Source organism: Crotalus tigris, unplaced genomic scaffold (assembly GCF_016545835.1).
Source record: "Crotalus tigris isolate CLP2741 ecotype Arizona unplaced genomic scaffold, ASM1654583v1 scf7180000018517.1768243, whole genome shotgun sequence".
In the NCBI taxonomy this organism is placed as follows: domain Eukaryota; kingdom Metazoa; phylum Chordata; class Lepidosauria; order Squamata; family Viperidae; genus Crotalus; species Crotalus tigris.
The window spans coordinates 337,282-360,434 of NW_024097052.1; the positions used below are offsets into that span (position 1 = coordinate 337,282).

At 44.0% G+C, this 23,153-nt stretch overlaps 2 protein-coding genes across 9 annotated transcripts in view; one reads left to right on the plus strand and one right to left on the minus strand.

Moving 5' to 3' along the window:
- COL8A2 (collagen type VIII alpha 2 chain) overlaps window positions 1-6,500 on the plus strand; it is a 157,430-nt gene extending 150,930 nt beyond the window's left edge. For all 7 annotated transcript variants that reach the window (XM_039353335.1, XM_039353342.1, XM_039353337.1 and 4 more), the window contains one exon: window positions 2,977-6,500. In XM_039353335.1, coding sequence (XP_039209269.1) covers window positions 2,977-4,889 — 1,913 coding nt within the window. In that variant the 3' untranslated portion in view covers window positions 4,890-6,500. The remainder of the gene's footprint in view (window positions 1-2,976) is intronic.
- A 5,050-nt stretch (window positions 6,501-11,550) lies between these two features.
- Window positions 11,551-22,094, minus strand: ADPRS (ADP-ribosylserine hydrolase). Of its 2 annotated transcripts, none has more exons than XM_039353352.1 (6): window positions 21,733-22,094; window positions 18,654-18,750; window positions 16,278-16,485; window positions 14,381-14,565; window positions 12,948-13,048; window positions 11,551-12,058 (listed from the first exon to the last, which is right to left on the minus strand). In XM_039353352.1, exons 1-6 carry the CDS (start codon window positions 22,052-22,054, stop codon window positions 11,766-11,768), a joined length of 1,206 nt encoding a protein of 401 aa, XP_039209286.1. In that variant the 5' UTR covers window positions 22,055-22,094; the 3' UTR covers window positions 11,551-11,765. The 2 variants fall into 2 exon arrangements, with proteins under 2 accessions (XP_039209286.1, XP_039209287.1); XM_039353353.1 differs by having other exon boundaries at window positions 21,823-22,092.
- Window positions 22,095-23,153: the final 1,059 nt, after the last annotated feature.

Here is a 23,153-nt window from a genome sequence, read left to right on the forward strand (position 1 = left end):
GGGGAAGACAGATTCACTTAACAACCAGGTTACTAACTTAAAAGCTGCAGTGATTCACTTAACAACTGGGGCAAGAAGGGTCATTAAAATGGGGCAAAAATCACTGAACAACTGTCTCCCTCAGCAACGAAAGTGTTGGATTCAGCTGTGGTCGTACGTCTGAGGATTACCTCTAAAGCGACTGGGTTTTTAATCTGAAGCACTGATACTTTGCTCTTTGATATGAACAGCTCTCCAAAGATGAGGACGATACAAAGGAGGCTAGCTTAATATTGCCTACTCGCTATTTCCTCAAACTAAGGTTGTCTGGATGAGGGCTAGTGACTCTAAGAACCCAACACGTTTGAAAGATACCATGTCTGAATCACAGAAATGCACCTGTGCAGTTAGAAGATTCTAAATTCAGATTTTGCTCCTGGTTTTCTCTCTCTCTCTCTCTCTCTCTCTCTCTCTCTCTCTCTCTCTCTCTCTCTCTCACTCACTCACTCTCTTTCTCTTTCTCTCTCTCTCTTTGGCAAGGATTGGCTGATAACTCTGGGCTGGGGCCCTTGCAACTCCACCATTCTCACGTCACCCTACTGCCTTGTTGGAATGATCCTGAGAGCTAATTCTTTTCTAAAATATCAAAAAGCACAGGAACATATTGAAATCATTTTCTTTGGGAAGGCGTTTTTCCAAACACAAAATGAGAGAGAGAAAAAAATCTTGCTTAAGCTTACATGTTTTGGCTGCGTTATTATAGTGGAAGAACTTAAATGGTCAAAAAATTTTGGGATATTTATGTGATCTTCACTAAAGCCATAGATGGGGCAAAGCCTTTGATGTATAGTTCAACTCACAATTTCCACTAACAACCAAAATCGTTTTAGTGATCATTTGGGGTTTTTTTTCCTACATAAAAATATTTTTAAAAGTTTTCTTAGCTCTTCCACGCCAACTTGGATAGACTTAATTCCACCAGTGGCATCGGTCTCTCCTTCTGTTGGCATTTGATTTGCTGAAGTGGTTTTATATTAGTTGGAGGATTAAAAATTAGTATGGGCCAAACCTTTGAAAACATTATGAAGTTATAGTATAATATATAATATATTCATTATAATGAAACCTTATGATTAAGAGGAATACAGAGACGAAGGAACAGGAAAAATGAAATTATTATTGTTGCTATTATTATTGTGGTGCCTAGAAGAAATGAAACTTCAAATTCCTCTACGATTTTTTTAAGAAGTTTCTTTGACAGAAGCCATTACAGGAAATGAGTTTTAATTTTGCACTATTGAACAAAAACATGCTAATTGTTGTTGTTGTTTTTAAGGGACTTTGATGTCTACAGCTAATTTGTGACACTCCTGAATGTTGTCATTTACAGATGGAGAAACCAATAATGTTGACATTTGGGAATTGAGTCTCAGTTGTCATGTCGCCACGTAGAAATCTTGCTAAGCCTTCAAATTGTCTCAGAGAAATTCAAATCTAATAGATACGTCAAATTCAGAGTTATGTATATAAAACATTTCAAACTCAAAAGATTATTCTCAGCTTAAAGCCCAGATGTTTTGAGATCAGAACAGTGTCGGAAAAATTCCAATATGTTGAGTTTTTGACGTTCTCAGAGCTTGGTTATTTTCTTGCCGATGTTTCATTACCAGGTTAGAGTCAAAACCAGACAAACAACTGAGTTTAGAGACTATCAAGAACCCAACTGATCAATCTTGAACTACATATCTTTTCTCCTGTTGGACCTTCCAATAAGGTCCCTGTGACCACCCAAAATTTTGGAACTTATTAAAGAAATGGCTGGAAGAAATTTTGCTAATATAGAGGCCAAACCGGAATTTTTTTTATTGGGAATTATAGAAAGAAAATATAAAAAAGATACAAATTATTTATTACTGCATATAGTAACAGCGGCACGAATAGCCTTCGCTCAAAAATGGAAAGAGAAAGATACTCCAAACGAAGAGGAAATATTACTGAAAATTTTCAATTGCGCTGAAATGGATAGACTTACATGGGAACTCAAGGATAAAAGTGAAACTAAGTGCTACAAAATCTGGGAACAATTTTATGATTGGATAGACAATAAGACGGTAGCCAAGACAAATGTACAGTTTTAGAATAAAATATAGAGTATAGACAAACGTATATTTAAAAAATAAATAGATATACAGAAATAAGGGAAAAAGTGTTAATATTGTATTATAAACTAGCTGTACGCAGCCACGCGTTGCTGTGGCTCAAGAAAGAAAAGAGAAAGCGCATGTTTGTAATATGTTTAATTTCGCAATGCTTGTGGATATACAATATTTTTTGTTGATCCATTGTGTGTGCAGATATAGAGATTATATCCAACAGATGGCGCTGTTTTTCCAAAAAAGCATGTTTTACCTGTTTTTCAAAAAAAGCATGTTTTTACCTGTCACAGGTGTGACATCTATATAATATAGGTATATAAAAACACGCGCGCATTCAAATGCAACGTTGTGTCAAAATTTCAAAGCAATGGGTGAAGAACTTTCGGAGATTTAAGATTTTGAACAAACGAACATTTCCATTTTTATTTATACAGCTACTGAGCAAAGCTCAAGAACTTTCTGTCTAGATGAGTACTAATACTACTGTAAAATGTCGGAAGATATATGGAACCAGTGACGTCATATCTATGTCCAATGTGTTTTTAATTTTGTATTATTAATAAAAATTTATAGGAAAAAAAAAAGGTCCCTGTGACCACTTGAAGCCACTGTTTTGAGCTCAAAATGGTTCCAAATATTTTTCACAACCCAGAACAACTTTTTGAAGAATCTTCTTGCTCCAGAAAGTTTTGCTTTGGCTGCAAGTTTCCTCAAGACTTGCAGCCAAGGGTCCTCTTGGGTCAGGAAGAGTTGACCACCTCTCTCTGCAGGCCAAAGCTTGCCTTGACTTCTGCCAAAATGCTCAGCTCGCCCTGAGTGATTGTCCTTCATCTCTTCACAGATATGCCTCCACTGCTGCCAATGGACCTCAAGGGGGAACCTGGACCACCAGGAAAGCCGGGCCCGAGAGGACCACCTGGCCCGCCAGGCTATCCAGGCAAACCGGGCACCGGCAAACCAGGACATCATGGGCAACCTGGGCCTGCTGGGCCCCCTGGCTTTTCTGGCATCGGGAAACCTGGCCTTCCGGGACTTCCGGGCAAGGCTGGCATGAAGGGGATGCCAGGACCGGCAGGAGAGACGGGCCTGCGAGGAGAGCAAGGTCCCCGGGGTTGGCCAGGGCCACCGGGATTGCCTGGGCCCGCTGGACTCTCTGTGAATGGAAAACCAGGCCCAACCGGGAGCCCGGGCCTCCCTGGATTCCGGGGAGAACCTGGGCCCAAAGGAGAACCCGGTCTGCGAGGCGAGCGTGGAGCAAAGGGCGAGAATGGCATGGGGAAGCCCGGACTGATGGGCCCCCAAGGGAATGTGGGACTGCCTGGCCCTGCAGGGCCCCCAGGGCCTCCCGGCTTTGGAAAACCTGGCCTGGATGGGTTGCCTGGGGCTCCGGGGAGCAAAGGGGACTTGGGTCTTCCGGGTGAACCAGGGCTGAGTGGACAACCTGGGCTTATGGGCCCTCGTGGCCCTCCAGGTGTGGATGGCACCGGATTGCCCGGCATAGCTGGCATGCCGGGTTTGCCAGGCCCTTTGGGGGCCAAGGGGGAACCTGGCCTACGTGGCCTTCCAGGGCTGCCTGGCCCTACAGGGTATGGGAAACCAGGGCTCCCTGGCCTAAAGGGGGACCGTGGGCAGCCAGGAGTGACAGGAATAATTGGTGACAAGGGGGAGCCTGGGATGGATGGAGAGCCAGGGGAGATGGGGCCCCCTGGCCTGGTTGGGGGCCCTGGCCCTCAGGGCGTCATGGGTTTGCCAGGCAAGCATGGCCTCCCTGGTGCAAAAGGTGAAGTAGGGCCAAGTGGGCCTATAGGACCCCCGGGCCTGCGGGGAGACCAGGGGCCCAATGGTTTTGTGGGCAAGCCAGGGATTCCTGGGGAGAGAGGGCTCCCCGGTGCCACAGGGATGTCTGGCCCAACAGGCCCCAAGGGGGAAGCGGGTTTCATGGGGCTTCCCGGGACCCCAGGCCCTTCTGGGCCCCATGGGCCAAAGGGAGAGTCTGGGATCCCGGGCCAACCAGGCCTCAGAGGCCCTTCAGGAATACCAGGTTTACAAGGCCCCTCTGGTCCCATGGGGCCCCAAGGATTGACGGGCTTGAAAGGTGAGCCTGGCCCCCCAGGGGCCCCCGGAATCAGCAGAGTCGGACAGCCAGGCATGACAGGTCCTACTGGCCCCCCAGGGGTTCCTGGGAACCCTGGGATCACTGGGCTCCCAGGACCCCCAGGACCCCCAGGGGCCCCGGGAGTCTCCCCTGCCAGAGATTATCAGGGCCACCACTTGCCCGACGGAAATGTTGAGGGAGCAGTGCTGGGCAACGGCAAGTCCGGGAAACCCCAGTTTGGCCGAGGGGAACTCTCTGCCCAGATGTTGCCGGCTTTCACCGCCATCCTGAGTTCACCCTTCCCAGCCTCAGGAATGCCCGTAAAATTCGACAGGACTTTGTACAACGGGCAGAATGGCTATAACCCGGTAACGGGCGTCTTCACTTGCCCTATTTCCGGCATCTATTACTTTGCCTACCACGTCCACGTGAAAGGAACCAACGTCTGGGTGGCCCTGTACAAAAACAACGTGCCGGCCACCTATACTTACGACGAGTACAAAAAGGGCTATTTAGACCAAGCGTCGGGCAGCGCCGTGCTCGAACTCAAAGAAAACGACCAAGTCTGGATCCAGATGCCTTCAGACCAAGCCAACGGTCTGTACTCCACCGAATACATCCATTCTTCTTTTTCCGGATTCCTTCTCTGCCCCACATAACGGCCGTTTGGGAGTAGCTCCTTTCTCCCCTTGAGTCATAAACTTGTCTTTTTTTGAAAAATAAAAAATAAAAAAATAGGAAAGTCACTGGGAAGGATGGTGCGAGCCACAATCACCTTGACCCAGCCAAGGAGAGCATCCGGGAGAGAGAACCGTTGCTGCTGGACCGTCTGGGGATTTGGAATTTGATTTATCCTTATGACGGCATGGCAAGGCAAGGCCACAGAGGCTGCCCATCCCGTCTTCGGGGCTCTTGAAAGTCAGAAAGCTTTTGGGAAAGCTGTGCCAACAACAGTCACCTTTAGCATTGTGGGTTTTCTTCTTCCTTTTTTTTTTTTTTAATCTGCTTAAAGGCACCGTCTTCTGTTGTTTAGCTCTTTTAAAATGTGATTTCGGTCGTTGCCTGAGGCATAACGAAGACCCAGAAGGGTGAATTATGAAATTGTGAAATGCTTTGCTTTAAGCATCTTTTATGCGAGGCTCTGTGTATCTTTCAAGCATCCCGTTCGACGTTTATGGGAAAAGGTATGGCAAAGGAACTCTTATTTCAAAGCCATACAGAGACTTTTAAAATCAACTGGAAAAAAAGCAGGACTCTTTAAATCGTGCGTTTTAATAGCCCATGGGTAAAATAAACCGGTCAAATATCCATCAGATGCAAAGCAGTAGTTTAAATGAATAAATATGCTTCTATGAATCCCGTGGCCCAAAACTATCTGAGTATTAAAGCACTGCAGATATTGGTAATTTTATATATATATAAAATTAACACTGAATTGTGTTAAGTTCAAACACCTTGTTACCATATTTCCTCGGGATCTGCAGATTGTTGATGAAGGTGGCCGTACCAAACTCCATAAAATATACAATATCTTTGTTTTAAAGTAAAATTCTTGGTTTCCCTTCAGTGTAATTTTCACAATGGTGCTAAGTAATATTTTCTTAATATTAGCTCTTTTAAAAGATATTTTGAGTAGTGCAATATCCTTTTTAAAAAGGTGCGAAGTTTAGCCTTGGGGTTTTTGCAGTGTTTTTTTTTTAAAGTAGCCATCTGTACCCTTTAAATACAAAAAAGAAGGGTTTTGTCATCAGAGGCAATAATAGCACGTGAAAAATACGCTAAAGATTCCTTTCTGCATAAATGATGGAGAATATAGCTGGATCTGATGAACTATTCTTTTTACAGATCCAGAAATGGCCAGAGCAACTTAGTATGTTTTTCAAATTTATTATAAACATATACATTTGGACAACTCAACTGCAACAACAACTGCAATCAAGGCTGAATTTGTTGACAAACGTTCTAAGTTGACAAGAGTGAAAAACGACTGTAAAAAGAGCAGCAAAGAAAAATGCTGGGGAATAAAATATTTGGGTTATCTGCTATTTAAAATATTCTACCAACTGTCTTTTTTTTTCTTTAATCCTTTTTAGGAAAAAAAAAAAAGCAACCTTGAACTGATTTGTCTGGTTAGGCACAACAAAAGAACAGGCTAATGCAGTGGTTCTCAACCTTTTTAATGCCGCGACCCCCAACCGGTCGTAAGTCGAGGACTACTCAACCGGTCGTAAGTCGAGGACTACTCAACTGGTGCAGCACCGTTTGCAGAATGGGACTTTTGGCGGGCTCAGCAGGGCAGAGACAGCCTGGACAATTCCTATTGGCTTTTGAAAGCCAATAGAATTAGACTCTATTCAAGAGAGTCTATTCTATTGGCTTTCAAAAGCCAATAGAATAAAAGGGAGTAGCACAGCTAAGGAAAAGGGGGGAAAAAATGGCGGACTGCGTTGTTTGGCGACCCCCGTGAAATGGTCGTTCCACCCCAAATGGGGTCCCGACCCACAGGTTGAGAACCACTGGGCTAATGATTCTAATTCCATCTGGTTGTTTTCTAGATTCCTGAAGTTGACAATAACCCTAATGGCACACTCTAGTACTTGCAACCTTTTCACCTTGGTTTCTCTCCGGCTAAAATTGAAGGAGACGCAGGCACACGTCTTCTCCCGGCCTAATATTCAGAAGCCAGTTTTAAAGGCTTGTTTTTTTAAAGTCTGAATTTTAGAGGTCTTGTTTTAAGTGTATTTTCCTGTGGGGAACAGCCTTTCGGTCCTACTCATCACCCCACTGGCTCAAAGAGAATACATTGAAGTGGAAAACAATGAAGTAGTCTAAGAGCAGAAGAGAATCACATAAATCCAGGTTTTTGCTCTAGGTGCCCGGAATACCATTTATTTATAGCATTGCTCTACTGCACATAAAATCTATTTTCCTATGTATACAGGTAGTCCTTGACTTACGACCACAAATGACCCCCAAATTTTCTGAGGTTAAGACAGTGGTTAAGGGAGTTTTGCCCCCTTTTACGACCTTGTTGCCACAGTTGTTAAGTGAATCACTGCAGTTGTTAAGTGAACTTTGCTTCCCTATTGACGTTGCTTGTCCGAAGGGACGTGCCAACCATCATAAATACATGCCAGTTGCATTCAAGCATTCAAAATTTTGATCACGTGACCATTAGGGATGCTCCTAAATGCGAAAGATGGTCACTTTTTTCAGTGCCACTGTAACTTCAAATGGCCACTAAATAAATGGTTGTTAAGTCGAGGACTACCTGTGTTTGTCACTTGTGTGTCGACAAGACCCAAAGCAAAGTCAGTAGACAACATTTTCTCCAAATTCGAGAAGCAGGGAAAAGATTTCCAAAGTTTTACAATTTTTTTCCCATACGAAGCACAACCTTCTGTATGTATGCATAATAAACATAACCCCCCCAAAAAGCAGCCATCACATACAGGACGATGAAGCGTAGGCTGAAGAGACTAATTAGCAGACCATCCTTAGTTTATCTTTGTTGACATATACAGTGTCTAATCTTTTTGTCAGAAAAGATTGGGTTTTTCCCAATTTGGGAGAACTTGTGGGAAATGAGTTTCAGTCAGCCGAAAACTGCAGGCCTTACGACGTGCATCTTCATATACCATTGGGATGTCCTTTAGAAAAAAAATTGTGCTAGTATCTTTGTTTCTACTATATAGAGGATTTTTTTTCTTGTTTAGTTTTGTAAATACTTATGTTACATGCACTGTTCATAGTAAATTCGTTTTGAAATGCACTCTTGTTTTGTGATCAGAAACTGGCCTTTACTTCTGAACCGAAATTAAAGTAATTGACTGTATTGATCCAACTTCAATAAATCTTATTTTACAGAGATTTGTATTTCCAGTAATCACCTGCAAACATGTGGACCTATCTTGACAACTTGTCTACAGAGCAACCCACCTTTAGGCCCATACATTGTGAAAGAAAGAAAAAAAGCAGATGGCTGCTAAGGCCACAGGCATGCAATTATCTCTCTAGTTAAGGACCAGCGTTGATTGCAAGCTTGGGATAGTCCTTGGAATTCTTTTGGTTAATCAAAACAAGGAGTGAAAAACAATTTCAGAGATTTGTTCAAGCCAGGGGGAAGCCAAATCTAGACACCTGGCTTGGCTTTTCCCATTTTTTAAAAAAAATCTCTTATGATTCTTTTAACCGCCTTTTTTTTTTGTACCCCTGTGGGTCTACATCAGTGTTTCTCAACCTTGACAATTTTAAGGCATGTGGACTTCAACTCCCAGAATTCCACAGCCAGCATTGCTGGCTGTGGAATTCTGGGAGTTGAAGTCCACATGCCTCAAAATTGTCAAGGTTGAGAAAAACTGGTCTACATGGATTAATAATACTTTTGGCCTGAAGTCTTCTGTGAAAGGAGGGTTTTTTTAATGAAAAGAAAAACATCGCTTTGAATCTCTCTGCCTCTTCCACCCAAATTGCCAATTTTCTGCTCATCCTGGGGAGAAACCATGTTGAACTATCTGAAGGCAGACATGGACTGGACTTCAGAACAGCTGCTGAGAGCCGCCTCCTCCCTCAATGGGCAGACCTGTCAAGGTCTTCCTGGACTATACTTGATATTATCACCCCTAACAAAGTAGTTGGCCTCTCCAACGTGTTGCCTCCCTAGACTCCGAAAACAGCCCTAAAGCCATCTTGCTAAGTTGGGCATCCCAACCCGAAAGAGCTGGCCCTTTTCGCCTGATGTCAGCCTTTCCAGATAGACCAGACCTACAAGTCCTGAATACTAAAATTATTTTTATTATAGGGATTTTTGTCTTGGTTTTGACTTCTGGCAACAACTACCTGGAGAGGTCCCTGCAGTTTTCTTGGCAAGATTTCAGCCACCGCTTCTTTCCAAAGGCTGAGAGGGACTGGGCCAAGGTCACCCAGTTGGATTGTGCTCCAGGTGGGACTAGAATTTACAGTCTCCTAGTTCCTAGTCCAGGGCCTTAATTACTACACCAAAGCAGCTCTCATTATAGGGTTGTTGTTGTTGTTAATTGCGAAGTCGTGTCCGACCCATCGCGACCCCATGGACAACGTTCCTCCAGGTCTTCCTGTCCTCTACCATCTTCTGGAGTCCATCATTATAGGGTTACAGTAACAGAATCCTGCAACTCTCCCCTCCCTGCCTTTATCCAAAACAAAAAATGGAGAGGTTCCAGCCTGGTAACACTTTCTCAAATTCCATCCCTGTCTCGGGCTGAGATTTCGTATCCGACATTGTCTTGGTTGCAGCTATTCCTCAAAGCAGCCCATTTCATCTGATACGTTCAGAATCGGAGAGAGAAGCCACAACACCAATGTTCATCCTTTGAAGGGGGTCTAGATCCCGATCTTTAGGAAGGCCAGCGCAGCCAAAGCTTTGTGGCTTTGTTCCATTGAGAGGATCCCCCATCCTTCTTCTCTACGACAGTTGGAGGATCCATCCAACCCCGCTCTGTGAGGACCAAAACTGTGCTTAGGCATTCCACGGCTGCAAAGCAAAGGTGATTTGGGATAGTGCTTGGTGCGCTCTGAGCTGGGTTGTTTTCTTGCAGATGTCTCATTACCCAACTAGGTAACTTCATCAGTGTTGGTAAGGAGTGGGTTGAGAAGTTATTTTTTTTTTGTTTCAAAAGTGCTTCTGTATCAATGGTCCAATTTAGCATGCATTATGTATGAATGCCAAACTGTCTACGTGTCTATCTTTTCAACTGCAGCAATAAGATTTGCTTACTTTGTGGCAATTGAGCTTTTATCCTTTTTCCCCCCCTTCTCCTATAACTTAAGACTGGGTAAAATAAATCACTTCCCAACTCCTTCCCTTGAATTCTTCACCTTTCCCTAATTGAAATGGCTCTACTAAACTCCCCAGAGACTATTAACTGTTAATTTGATTGCCTTGTGTGCCATTAGCCTCAATTACATTTGTTAAATTCCCCATAGTTTCTTAACTGCTTAGTAATTTGATTGCCTTGCGTGATATTAACCTCAAGTAGGACTGATTGCTAATGAGACTTTCACTTTTCAGCTGCCAAATGCTTAAGCTCGATTAACAGCAGCTATGGCCTAACAAAACTGGCACTCTAGGAGTCTCCAAATCCACCTGTCTAGTGGAAGGTGTGTACCTGATCAACCCAGTGTGCCTTTCCTGGCTTCCATTATCAGCGCATCCAATGCACTTTTATACTACAGTAAATGCCTTAGTATCTATTTATTTATTTGTTTATTAAATCTATATGCCACTCATTTCACTATTGAAGTGACTAGCTATTAGTGTTTGCAGAGATGGGATTAGTATCTCTATTAACAACACCCTCTTATACACCTGATACTATCAGAGGTGGACTGACAGGGCAGGAAGTGTTACAAAATACCCTGGCTCAACTTATAGTTGCTTACTCTACTCATGAGGCCAATGGAGACACATGGATCCATCTTAGTTGTTAAAAAAGCCACACAATTTATTAATGCCAGCATTATATTCAATGCATTTCTGGTAATCAAAGACACATGTTCCAACTGCCCATAGAAGCAGCTTGTGCAGCTTGGCTTGACTCTCAATCTAATAGCTGGGTTAAATTGCAAACTTACATTTTTGTCCTTTGACTTTGTCCAAACTTTGGCCAATCTCAGTTCTTCTTCTAGGGTGAGGATCTGTTTGGCAAACTCTCATGAAGCCCACCTGCTGCAGAGAAAACACCCGGGACGACGAACTAAACAGAATTTAGATTCTAACTAAGACGTAATTACAAAAATTTCAAAATTAGGAAAACGAAACAGCCAGGAGAAAATGATGGGTCAACAGTGACCGTGCAGCTGAAAAGAAGTGGCACTTTTCAACATGCGGCTTCAGCAGAAATCTTTGGCAGGCAGCCATTCACGATGGCCTGGGCCAGGGGTAGGCAACCTTGGCTCTTTTATGACTCGTGGACTTCAACTCCCAGAATTCCTGAGCCAGCCATGCTAAGGGGAAAGAGAGAGGTTTCCATGCTAAGCCATGCAGGCTCAGGAATTCTGGGAGTTGAAGTCCATCAGTCATAAAGCGGCCTATGCCTAGGCCAGGGGTAGGCAACCTTGGCTCTTTTATGACTCGTGGACTTCAACTCCCAGAATTCCTGAGCCAGCATTGTTCAGCTTGGAAACTCTCCATTTCTCCTCAGCATGGCTGGCTCAGGAATTCTGGGAGTTGAAGTCCATCAGTCATAAAGCCACCTAGGCCTAGGCCAGGGGTAGGCAACCTTGGCTCTTTTATGACTCATGGACTTCAACTCCCAGAATTCCTCAGCCAGCATGGCTCAGCTTGGAAACCTCTCCCTTTCCCCTCAGCATGGCTGGCTCAGGAATTCTGGGGGTTGAAATCCACGAGTCATAAAAGAGCCAAGGTTGCTTACCCCTGGCCTGGGCATTTTGAGGGAGGAAGAGAAACTTTACTATTGTGGAGACGATTCTCATCCTTAGGAACATGATGCCAAAATGCAGACCCGGTGACCGGATGCCCAATCTTCATTAATGGCTCAAGCTGACTGGTGGTAGCGTTCACATAAGGCATCAGCCAGCTTCTCTGCCTCCTCATAGGCTTCGCAGCTCTCTTTCCAACTTGGGGGCACCTGCTCTTCCCCGTAAAACGCTCCTGCCATAGCTCCCGCCATGGTTGCAATCGTGTCTGTGTCCCCGCCCAGCAAGATGCAGTACATGATGGTCCGTTGCAGACAGTTGTAGCTATCGGGGACATCTGGGTGAGATTCCATGCAGCGCAGGAAAGAGTAGATTGCCGTGGGGACAGAATGCAGGGCTGCAATGCCATTGCCTGCGTTGAATCAAAAGATTCAATTACTTTTAGAGAGCAGAGAGCAGGTCTAGTTTTCTGCCACAAGTGAATGCAAAGTGAACCAGACCACCTAAAAACAAATATTGTATAGCAGGGGTCTTCAAACTTGGCCCTTTTATGACTTGTGGACTTCAACTCCCAGAATTCCTCAGCCAGCATGCCTGGCTGGGGAATTCTGGGAGTTGAAGTCCACACCTCTTAAACTATCCGAGTTTAAGAATCACCAGTTTAGCTCTTTCTGAGTTAGCATTATTTCCCCCTCACATTATGTCAGGGGTCTTCAAACTTGGCCCTTTTATGACTTGTGGTCTTCAACTCCCAGAATTCCTCAGCCAGCATGCCTGGCTGGGGAATTCTGGGAGTTGAAGTCCACACCTCTTAAACTATCCAGGGTTGAGAAACACCAGTTTAGCTCTTTCTGAGCTAGCATTATTTCCCCCTCACATTATGTCAGGGGTCTTCAAACTTGGCCCTTTTATGACTTGTGGTCTTCAACTCCCAGAATTCCTCAGCCAGCGTGCCTGGCTGGGGAATTCTGGGAGTTGAAGTCCACACCTCTTAAAATATCCAGGGTTGAGAAACACCAGTTTAGTTCTTTCTGAGTTAGCATTATTTCCCCCTCACATTATGTCAGGGGTCTTCAAACTTGGCCCTTCGATGACTTGTGGACTTCAATGCCCAGAATTCCTTCTCACAGTATCCCGCACAGAAATTAAGGCTTTGTTCATTAGTCCACCACGATACTTAAGGATGTCACATCTCAGTTATTTTCTACGAAACACACTGCAGCCTTTCTTCGTGCAAAACGGAAGAGCGAGTTATTTCTTGTAACAATTTCACTATCCCTCGTATTGAAGAACGCACTTACCTAATTCTAGTAGCACGTCTGACCTGGACACACTGCCCTGTTCCAAAAACTCTTTGATCTTCTTCAAACGCTTGGAAAAGGGACGATCCTCGTACCCCAGCCTGGTGAGAAGACACAGAGTGTAAGGACCCCCTTGTATCCTACATCTTAAGAAAGCGGAATGCTTGGAAACAACTTCTGTGATGACCCAGGGCCCCGAACGGAGGCAAAGCAATTAGCTGGTCAGAACAATTGTCTTTGTGAGAACTGCCAACGTTCACCCAACAGCCCCCACATATGCTGGCACAAGTTCAATAAAACAGTCCATGGAGTTAAACAGTTCTTTAAAGTAAATCAGATAACAAAGTATGATCTTTTCAACGCCCAGCTTGCCTGTAACCTGCAAACTGCAAAACTGAGGATAGCAAGGAGAAATCAACAGGAAGCAAACTTGGTCCAAAATACAAAGTGTCCAGGTACAAGAGCACACTATCACAAGAATTCACGTTTGTTCCTGGCAAATGCCCCACCCCACAGCATCTCCTTAAATCCTACTCCCCAGGTGTGCCTTGTGGAGTGGGGCGGGATGCTCTCCTCCCGAGCAAGTGAGCCTGCCTCCGTTGTTCCCTCCTCCTCTCTGCTCTCCTTGCTCTGGGATCTGGTGGGGAGGGGCCTTGCTCCTCGCCTGAGCTCTGCCTTCCCTGTTCCAAACTTGAAGGGCCCTGATCTGCCTCAGCTGCTCCTCCCCACAGTCCTCCGAAGCCACAGACACCCCCTCCTGGGCCTCAACAGGGAACTCCATGTCATCCTCAGAGTCAGGCTCAGACGGAGGCATGACAACTTCTTCCAACAGGAACTTTTATTAAGAGTAGTTGATAGCAGGCATAATAGACAGGATCTGAGGAATCTACAGATCGATTATTTGAAAGTGTCCCTAAGCCTAACCCCACCCCACAGTTCATCTGGATGATTCAGACTGGCCAATCCCCAGGTGTTAAGTTCATCATGGGAAAGGGGAGATAACATCAATCCGGCTCTGTTTGTAGTGCGATGTTCTACAGCTCTTCACACCTCCTTTTGAGAACGGAGAGATAAGCCAGGCTCCGGAGGTTTGTACTTCTTCCTCCCCACCTTTTCCTGGCTGCCCCGTTAGGGAAAAGAAAGTTCAGAGAGATGCATAGTGCAGGTGGCAATTTGTTACATTGTAATGGATAGCAGACATGGAGTCAATAAACAAAAGGTGACAATGTAGCAAATAGAGGAAGTGAAAGCTATAAACCGCATCCATATCCCTCCTCCCCCTTGGAAGTATGGCAGAATCCAGGGAAAGGTGAGATTTGATTTTAGATCAGAGGAGATAGATAGAAATGGGATATAACTGGATGCTGACACAGAAGTAAAATATTTCTGGGTGCCACCCCCTTGTATTATAATGTTGATACTACTGTTCTTACATGCGTGCATCAGCCACAGACTTATCGTCCGCTTCCACATCTTCCATTTGGCCTATTAGCTGATCCAAAAACTTGTACCGATCTGACTCCCCGCGGAGGGCAAAATGGACCGCCAAGGCTTGCAAGATGGCGCCGTTGTAGCCCAAGGAGTTTGCGTGGGTCAGCTCGGCACTCAGTTTAGCAAACTGGAGCGAGAGAAAACAACTGTTTTAGAAAAACAGGAAAACTTAAAATTAGTGGAGAGGCGGCTTCCTTTACTATCTTAGCCCAGGTAGCCCTCGACCTACAACCTCAACTGAGCCCCAAATTTATGTTGCTAAGCGAGACATTTGTTAAGTGAATTTTGCCCCGTTTTACGACCTTTCTTGCCACGGGTGTTAAGTCAATCACTGCAATTGTTAAGTTACTAACACGGTTGTTAAGTGAACCTGACTTCCCCACGGACTTTGCTTGCCAGAAGGTCGCAAAAGGGGATCACACTTAGGACAGGACACTGCAAGCGTCGTAAGTACGAGTCAGTTGCCAAGCGTCTGAATTTTGATCACGTGAACATGGGGATGTTGCAACGGTTGTAAGTGTAAGAAATGGTCATAAGTCATTTAAGTTACTTAATAATCGTCTCACTTAGCAGCAGAAATTTTGGGCTAAATTGTGGTCATAAGCTGAGGACTATTGGTATTAAGATTTAGATTTTCACAGTGGTTTACAATTTTCACTCGAGTAATTCAATTAATACTTTAATCAACGAAAGAAATTTTAAATTGTACTATTTACAATCTGTACTATTTATTTACTGATATTTTATTTCCCACCCGTTATTCTCTTTCATCATTTTTTTTATTTTCATAGAGCAATTCTACATGATTGGGCATGTACATCTGACACGCATGTTTGGCTTGCTGATTCTCAGATGGACACCTAAAAACAAGGCCATATATGCAGAATGTGTGTTTAAGGAAAAGTGCACTGTGCATTTAATCTAGAAACTTCTCAAATATGTCTTAATTTGTTAAACATCTTGGATGAACATCTACCGCCGTAAAGGTGCTAAAATCTCCTTTGTAACTCCAGTCCCCTAATCATCTCTTTGTTGCTCTTTTCTGTACTCTTTCTAGAGTCTCAACATCTTTTTTTACATCATGGTGACCAAAACTGGATGCAGTATTCCAGGTGTGGCCTTACCAAGGCATTGTAAAGTGGTATTAATACTTCACGTGATCTTGATTCTATCCCTCTGTTAATGCAGCCCAGCACTGTGTTGGTTTTTTTGGCAGCTGCAGCACATGACTAGCTCATATTTAGGTGATTGTCTACTAGGACTCCAAGGTCCCTCTCATAGTTACTACTATTGAGCAAGGTGTCACCTATGCTGTATTTGTGCATTTGGTTTTTCTTGCCTAAATGTAGAACCTTGCTTTTTTCACCATTGAATTTCATTTTGTTAGATAGTGCCCAGTGTTCAAGTCTGTCCAGGTCCTCCTGTATCTTAAGCCTGTCTTCTGGAGTGTTGGCTATTCCTGCCAGCTTAGTGTCGTCTGCAAATTTGACGAGTTCCCCGTCTATCCCCTCGTATAAACTGACAATGAACTGCATTCCTTACTAGCACTGATATTACCTAGTTTGGGTAATGAAATATCTGCAAGAAAACAAGCAATCTCAGAGAGCACCAAGCCCCCCTCATGTCAACGCCAAGTTACAAATATTCTCCTTTATTAATTCCTGGACTGTCCCTTACATGTGGTTCCCAAACTAGCTAATATGATGATACAAATCGAGAGACAATTCCAAATCAAAATTCCACCACTGGGGCATATCCTAACTTGTTACATCAAACAGGATTGCAGTATGTCAAATGCCATGTAAATAGCTGGTGTGGCATCTAAAGCAATTAACTCACCTTCTTTACATCTTGAACATCGGAGTAAGCTAATGAAATGCCTGCTACTCTCATGGCACCACCGTTCCCATAGGAACCTTTCCCGTTAAACTGCTGCCTTGCTGGCTCAAACACATCCCGGCATTTAGGACTAAGCAGTTTCTTGAAGACAGTCACCACGCCGCCTCCATAGGATCGGTCAGGATCCTTGTCATATTCTTCAGCGAACCTGCCAGGAGAAGATGTTTTGTTACAAAACAGTCCTCTGACATTCTGTCTGCTTGGTAAGACGCTAACAACGGGAGAAGGCTGCTTAATTAAGGGATATAGATAAAGCACTAAGGATTCGTTTAATCCATTTACGGGGATATGAACGGATCACACTAATTCACAGCTCTGTTGTTATTTCTAAGATTTTGATGATTTAGCCCCGTGGCATGCAGAGCCCTCTCTGTGGGCACGCGCACCGTCACCCCAGTCCTAGGCCTTCAGCTGGGTTTTATAAAACCTTTTTGCTTTAGGCCTCCGTCACTGTATGCAAAAAAAAAAGTTCAATCAATCAGTTTTAACTTCTTGCGGGGAAAAAAAAAGATCTCGCAAAGTTGGAATTTATTGAACTTTTTGCCATTACCACCGAAGCCACGCTCACTCAATGGGTCACGCCCACCCAATTGGCCACACCCACCCAGCACCCAACGATACATAAGTGGGTTTTGGGTTGCAGGTTGGGCACTCGGTCTCTAAAAGGTTCGCCTAGAGCAGTGGTTCTCAACCTTTTTAATGCCGCGACCCCCAACTGGTCGTAAGTCGAGGACTACTCAACCGGTCGTAAGTCAAGGACTACTCAGCTGGTGCAGCACCGTTTGCAGAATGGGACTTTTGGCGGGCTCAGCAGGGCAGAGACAACCTGGACAATTCCTATTGGCTTTTGAAAGCCAATAGAATTAGACTCTATTCAAGAGAGTCCATTCTATTGGCTTTCAAAAACCAATAGAATAAAAGGGAGTAGCACAGCTAAGGAAAAGGGGAAAAAAAGATGGCGGACTACGTTGTTTGGCGACCCCCGTGAAATGGTCGTTCGACCCCAAATGGGGTCCCGACCCACAGGTTGAGAACCACTGGCCTAGAGTGACTGTTTCCAAAACATCTCTTTCAAGCTCAACTGGACCATGAGAGATAAACAATGGGAAGGGAACAAGGGAGAAAAGTTAACTGGGAAAATTCTGGCATGAACCCTCAGTTCTGTCTTTGCACCACTGTAATTTATTTGACTTCTAATAAACTATACCTTTCTCAACAAATGGAATTAAAGATCATTTTTACTTAGAAGCCCAAGTTGAGGCAGGTCTGACCGCTGGCTTGTTTGTGTAGATCAGGGGTAGGCAACCTGGGCTCTTTTATGACTCGTGGACTTCAACTCCCAGAATTCCTGAGCCAGCCATGCTGAGGGGAAAGGGAAAGGTTTCCAAGCTGAGCCATGCTGGCTCAGGAATTCTGGGAGTTGAAATCCACGAGTCATAAAAGAGCCAAGGTAGCCGACCCCTGGTGTAGATGAACAGGCTGAGCCTGAGGGAGGGGTCAAACGCATCATCAGTCATGAGTCCCTTTGAGATGTAAGTGCAGCCCACTTTGAATTCCTTTGACTTTTATCTACCCTCAATTTGCTTTGACCATTAGTAGTTCAGATTCTTATAGCTTGCAATAAATCTTTATACTCATTTGAATTGCCTGGATCTTCTGATTTCCCGGGCACTTGCCAGTTCATGTTTCAGTATATTGTGCCAGAATAGATCCATATCAGCCTACTCATGATGAGTATTTTACAGCTGTTCCAACATTACTTTTCACCTGGACTCATAAAATACAGGCACAGCAACAGGAGGGGCTGGAGGCGAAGAAAATGCAAGATACCAAGAGTATCTGGGATATGTTCTCTGCCAACACAAAGATCTGGGAATGCGATGCTGCTTATTCCATGAGAATAGAGAGGCCTGTTTTATTTTTTCCACCATACCAAGCAAACCTCTCAAAGGCAAATCTCATTTATATTAAAAGTTGAATAAGTCCGCATTGCACAATTTTCATGCCATCAAATTCATACCTCTACCTAATCCAGGGGTAGGCAACCTTGGCTCTTTTATGACTGGTGGACTTCAACTCCCAGAATTCCTGAGCCAGCCATACTGAGGGGAAAGGGAGAGGTTTCCAAGCTGAGCCATGCTGGCTCGGGAATTCTGGGAGTTGAAGTCCACAAGTCATGAAGAGGCCATAGTTCCCCCATGCTGGCTCAGGAATTCTGGGAGTTGAAGTCCACGAGTCATAAAAGAGCCAAGGTTGCCTACCCCTGACCTAGTCCAATAGTTATTTCCTCTGTCTAGAAAGAGCCACATTCCTTACCTCTTTGCCATATCCACTTCATCAAAATCTTTCGTGGCCAATAGTGACCTAACTAGCGAGTGGGCCAAGGCTGTGTCATCACTGTAACAGAGGATTTCTGGGGAGCAAACAATAAAAGCAATATATATTATACACAGAGAGTCATAGCTATGTATGCAACTCACTTTTATTTTATTTTCAAAGAAATTGAATCAGCAGTTTTGTTCTTCTTGATCACAATAGCCCTTTGCAGACACTCAGTGGCTCACACCGAAAGCTAAGATACGTAGACATAGTCACTAAGTTACAATATAGTTTTAAGTTATGATAGCATGTCGGTTACGTGACTGACCCAATTTTATTATCTTTTTTTGTGGTGGTTGTTAAATGAATGCCACAGTTGCTAAACAATCCCACGGTTTGCTATGGCCCAATTTTGTTGAAAATAGGAAATAAATGGTGGGTTTCAGCAAAATCTTCGTAAAATGTGGTCATGTGGGATGCTGCAAATGGTCATAAATGCAACCCAGTTGCCTAGCGCCTGAAATGCAGTCACATGACTGTGTGAGGGGGAGTCATTGGAACTGCTAATCCAGGTTGCAGATATACCCCAAGAAGGCCTGCCATAACTTTGAATGGTCACAAAGCAATTGGTTGTAAGACAAGGATACAGAGGCATGGGTAAATATGAAAACCCATCGCTATGCCTCTGTACGTCTGGACGCTCCCCCCAAAAAATCTCCTTGAATTTAATATGAAGATTCAAAGGGAACCGTACAGCCTTTGGATCAAAACAATGTTTATCCAAAACCGAGGCTACTGAAAAGTAGTCTGGAGTCCATTATTCCTCACCTCACCTTAAAAGTAAACAGGAATGTTGCCATTATTTTTCTTTTTTAGCTCAACTCCTAAAAGTGAATCGCAGAAAGAAAAACTGAACAAAATTGAAAGAGGGCAAATTAATTCTAGCATTGTGGTCACGAAGTGATTCATTCTTCTCGGGCTGCAATTTTGTCATATTAAACACCAGAAGTTTAATAAAATCTAACGAACTTTTATTATGTCATGTTTTAATTATATTTTAAAAGTATATAATTTTAATATCTGAATTATCATAATATTAAATAATTATTTTAACTATAATGTTTGAAAATTTAATAATTTAAATAAAATAATACTTTCAGAAGTTTGGCTGATGTTTAGGAAACATTTTTTATTAAATGCAATTTGGCAATACTGCACTAATATTACCTGCATCCTAATTTTCAAACAGTATTATGGTAAATAAAGTAATGGTAGTATCACTCTTAATAGTGGTATAATACTTTCTCCTTGTCGTTAAAGGGGTAGTTGTCGCATTGATGAATCAATCTACCAATTTGTTTAATAAACATAAATCTGGCAAACTGACATGAATATTGTTAACTTTAGTCACAATAACTTTACATGCAGTTATTGCTAATTTAGGCGAGCATTTACGAAACATTGATTTGGCAAGACAGAAACCACAGCAATTGTTCCTGTTTGCATATCTAGGAAGTAATCTCTGCCCTATTTGGTGATGCAATGTCACAAATTTAACCACACTTTTATCCTTCTTAGTTACCCATAATTACAAGAACAGTGGAGAAGGCAGCAAAAGCAGCCTCAACCTTTTACATCTGGAAAGGTCTCATCTCTCCCCCTCTCACTTTGCCCTTCCCACCTTGGGAAGGGAACAAGAATTAAAGCAGCAATCAGGACTTTTAGACATCATCATCATCATCATCATCATCATAATAATAATAATAATAATAAAAGAAAGAGACCGAGGGACTAATTCTGGCTGCACAAGACCAAGCCTTAAGGACAAATGCATACAAAGTCAAAATTGAGAAGACAGCAAAAGACAATAAGTGCCGCCTATGCAAAGAAGCTGAAGAAACAGTGGACCACTTGGTAAGCTGTTGCAAGAAGATTGCACAGACTGATTACAAGCAGCGGCATGACAAAGTAGCAACAATGGTGCATTGGAAGATCTGCAAAAAATATCATTTGCCTGTAAGCAAAAACTGGTGGGATCATAAAATAGAGAAAGTCATAGAAAATGATAAAATTAAACTGCTCTGGGACTTCAGAATTCAAACAGACAAGCACCTGCAACATAACACCCCAGACTTAACAATTGTCGATAAGAAAGACAAAAAAGTCTGGATAGTGGACGTGGCAGTGCCTGGAGATAGCAGAATAGAAGAGAAAGAACTGGAGAAGATAAGAAAATACAAAGACCTACAAATAGAAATAGAAAGACTGTGGCAAAAGCAAGCAAGGGTAGTACCAATAGTAATAGGCTCCTTGGGTGCAATCCCAAAACAACTGGAGCACCACTTGAACACCATTGGCATTGACAAATTCGCTATTAGTCAATTGCAAAAGGCGGCCTTACTAGGAACTGCTTCCATCCTGCCACGATATCTGTAATACCATCAAACATCCACATCTGCCTATCCCAGGTCCTGGGTAAGGACTCGATAGATAGACAAAATGCCAAATCCAGTCTGAACATCTGGCTGACTGTGCGATGATCCATAATAATAATAATAATAATAATAATAATAATAATAATGATGATGATGATGATGATGATGATGATAAGGAGAAGGAGGAGAAGGAGAAGGAGGAGAAGAAGAAGAAGAAGAAGAAGAAGAAGAAGAAGAAGAAGAAGAAGAAGAAGAAGAAGAAGAAGAAGAAGAAGAAGAAGAAGAAGAAGAAGAAGAAGAAGAAGAAGAAGAAGAAGAAGAAGAAGAAGAAGAAGAAGAATAGACAGGTATTAAATAATAAAATTATAGTTATTTATTAAAATATAAAAAAATAAGGAAATGAAATAAGAACATGAAACACACAATGAAAACTCAAAAGTAAAACAAATAATAAAGTAAAAGAAGTGCAGGGAGTATCAGGGGTAAGCAACCTTGGCTCTTTTATGACTCGTGGACTCCAACTCCCAGAATTCCTGAGCCAGCCAAGCTGGCTCAGGAATTCTGGGAGTTGAAGTCCACGAGTCATAAAAGATCCAAGGTTGCCCGCCCCCTGGCCAGTAATCCAAGCAGAAAGTCCTCACTCGAGTCACCCTTGTGGGGGAGGGGAAGGATCTCGCCCAGACCCCGAGGCAGCCACCCACTGGATCCCCAGGCCGTCCCGCTCTGCTCACTCGAAACCCGCCCGCCTTCCGACTTTCCGCCGCCGCCGCTGCTCTCCTCGCCCGGCTCCGCGGCAGAGCCTCCCCGGGGCGGCGACGGCAGGGCACGCACGAAGCGGAGCAGCTCGGCCGCGCTGACCGACTCCCGCGCCTCAAAGCCGCCGCCTAGGCAGTCGCCCAGCAGAGCCCCGAGCAAGCAGCCTCGGCAGCGGCTCCGCCTCAGCAGAGAGACCTTGGCCGCCATCTTGCGTTGAGGGGGCGGGGCCTCTGCCCGGTCCCGCCTCCTTTCTTTGCTCCTCTTCCGCCAGGTAAGGCGCGCTGTCCGGCGAAGCCCCGCCCCTTCTCCGGACTCTCCTTGCCGGCCTCCAGATGTGCCAGATGTGGGCAGGGAAAGCGGGAATGAGGAGATGCGCCCTCCTTTTGATCCTCATGCCCTCCTTCGTTGGCCTGGAGATTATGACAGGTGGACCTCGACTTACAACCGTTGAGTGATCGTTGGAAGTTACAACCTCAGTGGAAAAAAAAGGGACCACTTTTCACACTTATGACCATTGCAGCATCCCCGTGGTCACGTGATGCTTGGCAATTGGTTCATATTTATGACAGTGGCAGCGTCCCCAGATCATGTGAACACCTTTTGGGATCTTCTGACAAGCAAAGTCCATGGGGGACATATCATCATCATCATCATCATCATCCTAGCCATGGTCTGTCCATTGCAGGATAATGATGATGATGATGATGATGATGATGATGATGATAAAGTTGGAAGGGACCTTGGAAGTCATCTAGTCCAACCCCCTGCTCAGGCAGGAAACCCTATCCCATTTCAGACAAATGGCTGTCCAGTCTCTTCTTAAAAACTTCCAGTGTTGGAGCATTCACCGCTTCTGGAGGCAGGTTGTTCCACTGGTTAATTGTTCTAACTGTCAAGAAGTTTCTCCTTAGTTCTAGGTTGCTTCTCTCCTTGGTTAGTTTCCATCCGTTGCTTCTTGTCCTGCCTTCAGGCGCTTTGGAGAACAGCTTGACTCCCTCTTCTTTGGGGCAGCCCCTGAGATATTGGAACATGGCTATCATGTCCCCCCTCGTCCTTCTCTTCATTAAATTAGACATACCCAATTCCAGCAACCGAAGCCAGATTCACTTAACGGCAGGGTTAAATTAACAACTGCAATGGTTCACTTAGCAACCGTGGGAAGAAAAGTCGTGAAATGGGACAAAACTCACTTAGCAACATAAACGCTGGGCTCAATTATGGTGGTAAGTTGAGGAGTACCTATTTTCCAGTGTTTTGGGCTTCACGAGGTCTTTCTGAAATGTTTCCACAACAGGATCCAAGCTGT

What these genes read in the sequence shown, in the direction of transcription:
- ADPRS (XM_039353352.1), bottom strand. Translation starts at nt 22,054, where the DNA reads ATGGCGGCCAAGGTCTCTCTGCTGAGGCGGAGCCGCTGCCGAGGCTGC. An exon ending in ATGTTCAAGATGTAAAGAAG is followed by an intron (nt 14,566 to 16,277) that starts GTGAGTTAATTG and finishes CTCTCGCTCCAG; the next exon opens with TTTGCTAAACTGAGTGCCGA. An exon ending in AGACGTGCTACTAGAATTAG is followed by an intron (nt 12,059 to 12,947) that starts GTAAGTGCGTTC and finishes GATTCAACGCAG; the next exon opens with GCAATGGCATTGCAGCCCTG.